This window comes from Alexandromys fortis, unplaced genomic scaffold (genome assembly GCF_014885135.2).
Source record: "Alexandromys fortis isolate MF-2015 unplaced genomic scaffold, M_Fortis_MF-2015_v1.1 scaffold_17, whole genome shotgun sequence".
Taxonomy (NCBI): Eukaryota; Metazoa; Chordata; class Mammalia; order Rodentia; family Cricetidae; genus Alexandromys; species Alexandromys fortis.
This window is the reverse complement of record NW_026067896.1, coordinates 17619330-17625329: the sequence shown is the minus strand read 5'-3', so window position 1 is coordinate 17625329 and position 6000 is coordinate 17619330. Positions and strand designations below refer to the sequence as shown.

Here is a 6000-nt window from a genome sequence, read left to right as displayed (position 1 = left end):
TGGTGGCAAGCCATAATTAGCACCTTACTCACTGAATAGCAATCAATTCCGCGTTCTGGCATCCTGACAGACAGATGGCTCCACGGGGTGAGAGGGTTCACGTTCCTAACTCCACCTCCTTTAGGGCTCACTTGCGGCAGTCCATCATCCTGAACTGCATCACGGATCTTGTAGTTCAACGTGAGGGTGACATCACTGCCGGTGTCACCTAGGAGGGGGGCCTATGGCTATGATTGATTTCCGGTATCCCGTTGTCTTTTGGGAATTGTAGTTCAAAGACGCAGGTTGTACCTCAGTACTCATGGTCTGGGAACTACAACTCCCTGCTGTCCGCGAGATGCGCCCGGCTGTACTCTGCGAGCTGTGCGATTGCCTCAGCAAGTGTGAAGTGTGTGCTTTGGTGTCCTGGGAAGCTAGGATTCCCCGAGTGGGAGGGAAAAGTTGGAGCCACTTCTCTGAGGGTATCATTGGGACCGCTGTGCTGGATCTTGAGTCATTTGGGCGACACCATGGCGGTGAGTTTGGGCGGGAAGAGCATCCTCAGGTTTGGGCCCTGGAACCCAGCTGTTAGGGTATTCGGGACTCCCCACATGTGCCTGTCGCCGGGAAGGGAAACACCCTTTTCGGAAAGACTCCTTTCCCTCGCTGGAGGCACGATTTCCCGGAGAATCATTTGCTTTTCTCGCTAGTTGAGCCAGCGTCTTCACTTTACGCGGACTACTTAAATTACTAACACGGAATTTCGTCGTGTTTTAAGTAAAAATAGAGAAGACTATGTAAACGTTTCCAACAATCGGGCACCTCACTGAGAATGTGTTTAGTGTCTCTGAAGCACTGACTTTTAAATATATTTTATTTTACAATTAAGCAGCTGGACCCGGTGGCACAGGTCTAGTAGTCTCAGCTACTTTGGAGACCGAGACAGGAGGACTGAAAATTAAAGACTTGCGTGGGCGTGGAAAAAGTTCAAAGCCAACCCGAATAACTTAGCGAGACTGTCTCAAAATAAAAAGTGAAAAGGGCTGGGAAGTAGTTCAGTCGTAGAACTCTAACCTAGCATGACCAAGGCCCTAAATTCAATCTCCAGAACTGGGGGCGAAATTAAATAGTTTAGCAGGAGGGAGCGATGACTTTCAGGAATTAGAGGTATACCTTGAGGCCTCTTGAGCTTGGTAGTCACAAGGTGTTTAGAGGACAGTCGGGTTTTCCTCCTGCCACGTTCACCTACCCAGGTTGAGGAGCAGAGATGACTGGGCAGGGTATTCCCAGGTAATACAATGATGGCAGAGTAGCTAGAACCAGAAGCACAGATGGGTACAGAGAGGCAGTGAGAAGATGGGACTGGGTGACTGGCAAGCTAAGAGTTGGCGGAAAAGGGACCCCATTATCAGGAGAAGGTTACTATAGGGTTGAAGAATTTTTGGCGCTAGAATTTTTTTTTTTTCTTTTTGGTCTTAGTCTTATGTAGCCCAGGACCCCTGAAACTCACTGTATAGCTTTATCTCTGAGTCTTTCTGCCTCTTACCTTAAAGGGGGTTGGGTTTCAGAGGTGCAATATTGTATCTGGCATAAAAGTAACTCATCTGTGCTCTTCAGATCATGGCTTTTCTTTCCTCCTCCTCCTCCTTTTTGTGGAAGTGTTATTGGAGATTGAACCTAGCGCCTTGCACACGCTAGGCAAATAAACTGCCGTTGTGTTGCGTACCCACCTTGAAAGGACTGTTTCTAGTTAGTAGTAAAATCTTTTGGAGTGACCACCCCCATGGCTGTTCATACCCATCACTGTGGGAGAAATCGTGTTAGGGAGAGAGAGCCAGGTAGGAAAAACCTCAAGAAAAAAAGGCAGGGACTAATTTCTCTGTTTTATTCTGGTGATGTGTGTGTTTCTTACCCTGCAAGGTTAAATATCTGTAAGTAAAAAGGTAATATAGTTTGTATTCATGGAATACCTTGCGGTTTACAAAAGACCTGTGCCAAAAATAGATGGGAGCATCAGGAGCACTGTGAGACTGGAAGCCAGGATAGAACTTATCTAGGGTCCTGGTTCTGTATTTAGGAACTGGTGGAGCCAGGATATGGGCAACAGAGCAAGGGAAAACAGAAATTGGAGTAAGATGATGGGTGGTATTGTCCGTTTTCACCATTTGCTGGCTTGCTGTCAAGTTCAGATTTGCTGTCTCGAAAATGGTAGTCACAGTTTATCCTGCTTCTCAGGGTTGTAAAATTGAGATGATGTTTACAAAAGTGTCCTAATAACTGCAGAATAGCAGGCTATGGTGCTACACCTCCTTAATCCCAACACTCCGAGGCAGGCAGATCTCTGAGTTTGAGAGCAGGCTGGCCTACATAGTGAGTTCTAGGCTAGGCAGGGCTATATAGCGATACCCTGTTTTCAAACAAAACCACAACAGAAAACCCAAACCACAAAGCAAAGTAAATGATCTGCAGAATACTGTGAAGATATGTATTTGCCTGTATGTGTATCTGTATATTGTGCTTGTCTGCCGCCTGTGGAGGCCAGAGGAGCTGCTCGATCTGGAACTCCCTGGAACTGGAGTTACAGAGAGCTGTGAGCTGCTGTGTGGTGGTGGGAACTGAACTCAGGTCCTCTGGAAGAATATCCTGTGCTCTTAACCTCTGAGCCAATTTTCCAGCTCTCCCTTTCTTGATACTTACATTTTTAAATTTGTGATGGAGTCTTGCTAAGTTGCTCCGTTGCCCTTGACCTGCTCTACATTCCACACAGGGCTGGCACTTGCTGTCCTTTGTGCCTCCCAGGTGGCTAGGTTTACAGTTCTGTGCCACCAGGCCTGGCCTGGAGACGCTGATTGTCACAACCAGGTGTGTGCTATTAGTACCTACTGAGTAGAAACCACTGATGCTTTAAACATCCTACAGTGCACCAGAGAGCCCCTGAGAGCAAAACCTGGCACAGATGCCTCCTGAATGCACCATTCCTGCTGGGTTCAGTAACTGATTTTTAATATTATTCATTTACATTTTAAGGTAGGCTTGAAGAATTTGATTTGTCAGTGAACAGCTCAGTTTTGTTTTTTTTTTTTTTTTTTTTTTTTTTTTTTTTTTTTTTTTTTTTTTTTTTTTTTTTTTTTTTTTTTTTNTTTGTGAGCCTGACTTCTTTTTTTCCCTCTTGGTTTTTCACACAGGGTCTCAGGTAGCCCAAACTGGTCTCAAACTTGCGGTTTGCCTGAGGGTGCATTTGAATTTTGATCCTCTTATTTCCACCTCCCAGGTGCTGGGATTATGGCATGCACTCACTTTCCCGGCTCTTATTTCTTTTAAAGCAAGCCATTCTGTCTCTTTTTGTATTTAATAGGAAAGAAAAGGAACAGCCAAAGTAGACTTCTTGAAGAAGATCGAGAAAGAAGTCCAGCAGAAATGGGAAGCTGAGAAAGTGTTTGAAGTCAATGCATCTCATTTGGAGAAGCAGAAGCAGACCAGGTGAGTCGGTGACGATCCCCACACCCATCTGCCCAGGGAGAGGGAAGTGGGACAGTGTGTATAGTGGGCTGGAGGAGCTGAGTTCCACCTTGTACTCAAGTCGAACTCCTTCTACGGAATTCTTAGATTTGTTCACATTAAAATAAAAAAAAAACATTTATTTTTGTGTGTTTGCAAGTGTGGTACATACGTGATATTCAGAGGACAGCTTTCAGGAATCAGTTGATTGCTACCATGTTGGTTCTGAAGATTGACCTTGAGCCTGTGTCTGCTGAGCTATCTTACCAGCCCTTAGATTTTTTAAGTTATTATTTTTCACATTTTGACAAAGGAAAATGTTTTGAAGTTTTGTATTTATTGGCCGATAAAAAGAAAACTTTTTCTTTGAGAGATTCTTACTGATATTACCTCCAATATAGAATAAAATTTTGAAGGGTCACTATATTTGTTGATTTTATTTTATAAGTACTATATTGCTTTGAAACTAAGATGATAATTTTTTTAAAATATTTATTTATTTGTTTGTTTGTTTATTTATTTATTATGTATACAATATTCTGTCTGTGTGTATGACTGCAGGCCTGAAGAGGGCACCAGACCTCATTACAGATGGTTGTAAACCACCATGTGGTTGCTGGGAATTGAACTCAGGACCTTTGGAAGAGCAGGCAATGCTCTTAACCTCTGAGCCATCTCTCCAGCCCCCTAAGATGATAATTTGAGGCAAATTGTAGACAGTAATTATTGGAGGAAAAGCAAAAGCAAAGTAATTGTCCTCAAAAAGAATGCTACAGTTGCTGGGCATGGTGTCCGTTTCTTTGATCCCAGCACCCAGCACTCAAGAGGCAGAGGCAGGTGAATCCCTGAGTTTGAGGCCAACTTGATCTACAGAGTGAATTATAGGACAGCCAGGACTACACAGTCTTAAAAAACAAACAAAACAAAAAAAGAAAAGAATGTTACAATATGTTAAATTAATATGCATGCATATATATATAGACATTGTCCAAGTAGGGCATGGTGGTGCACACCTTTAATCCCAGCACTTGGGAGGCAGAGAATGTGTGTGGTAGTAGCTAACTGTGAACTAACTGTGTGCTAGGAAACATACCATAGTCTCATTGAATCTTAAGAATTTTTATTATGTTTACTTGATATTATTTTTTAATGTTTATGGATGTTTTGCCTGCATGTATGTCTGTGCACCATGTGGATACCTGGTGCATACAGAGCTCAGAAGAGAGTGTCAGATCCCTTTGACTGGAATTACAGACGCTTGTGAACTGCTGTGTAGGTGCTATGAGCTAAACTGTGGTCTATAGAAGAGCAGCAGATGCTCTTAACTACTGAACACCTCCAGTCCCTTGCTTAGCTCCTTAATAGCTTTTTAAGGTGAACGCTTCTTTTTGTCTTTTGAGACAAGGTCTCACACTATCCCGGTCTGGTCTCCAACTTGGCTATGTAGCAGAGAATGACCTGACTTGATCCTCTGCCTCCTCCTAAGTGCTAGGATTACAGGCATGTGTCACCATGCTTGATATATGTGGTGTTGGGGATCAGACCCAGCACTTTGTGTATTCTGGGCAAGCACTCAACTAACTAAGCTGTTCTCAACCCGGTAAAAAAAAAAAAAATTAAACTACATGTAGCAGATGGTGAAGCAGATACAGAGAGGCTAAGTAAAGTTCTCAAAGTTGATAAGAGTTCATAGGGTGTGACTCTTTCATACTCCTGTCCTTCCAAGTATTTTTTTTTTTTTTTAAGGGTATTTCTCTGTAGCTCTGGCTGTCCTGGAGCTTACTATGTAGACCAGGTTGACTTGTAACTCACCCTGCCTCTACCTCCCAAGTGCTGGGATTAAAGGCATGTAGGACTACTCCTGGCTTTGCCCTTCCAAGTATTAACCAGGCAAGACTAGCTTTTTTGTTTTGTTTTGCTTTGAAAGATTTATTATGTATGTAGTGTTCTGCCTGCATGTTTGTCTGCAGGCTAGAAGAGGGCACCAGATCTCATAAATGGTTGTGAGCCACCATCTGGTTGCTGGGACTTGGACTCAGGACCTCTGGAAGAGCAACCAGTGCTCTTAACCCCGACTAGCTTGGTTTTTAAGAGCTGATGAACTTAAGGTGTAACTGTAGATGTTTCTAGGGCTTACTAATTAAAAAAAAAACTATCATCTTTACTTACTACTTAGGTAAACTCCAATGGAATGCATGTAGTGTGCTATATTTAAAGTGAAAGAGAAATTGCTAGCATACAGTATTGTTATACCTTAAACTACAGTTTGTTATTCTGTTGCTTGGTTTTAGAATTTTAGTCCACATTAAATCAATTTAATAAGAAATGAACCACTGGGGCTGGAGAGATGGCTCAGAGGTTAAGAGCACTGGCTGCTCTTCCAGAGGTCCTGCCCAAACTTGCTATCTTTTAAGTAGCTAAACTTTATTTATTTATTTATTATTATTTTGTTTTGTTTTGTTTTTTGTTTTTTTCAAGACAGGGTTTCTCTGTAGCTTTGGTGCCTGTTCTGGAACTAGTTCT

The 6000-nt window shown here is 42.8% G+C and overlaps 1 protein-coding gene across 1 annotated transcript in view; it reads left to right on the top strand.

Moving 5' to 3' along the window:
• Positions 1-343: 343 nt before the first annotated feature.
• Positions 344-6000, top strand: part of Lars1 (leucyl-tRNA synthetase 1) — a 52327-nt gene continuing 46670 nt past the window's right edge. The window contains exons 1-2 of the mRNA XM_050161975.1: positions 344-515; positions 3335-3459. Of these exons, the coding sequence (XP_050017932.1) occupies positions 510-515; positions 3335-3459 (131 nt within the window). The 5' untranslated portion in view covers positions 344-509. The remainder of the gene's footprint in view (positions 516-3334; positions 3460-6000) is intronic.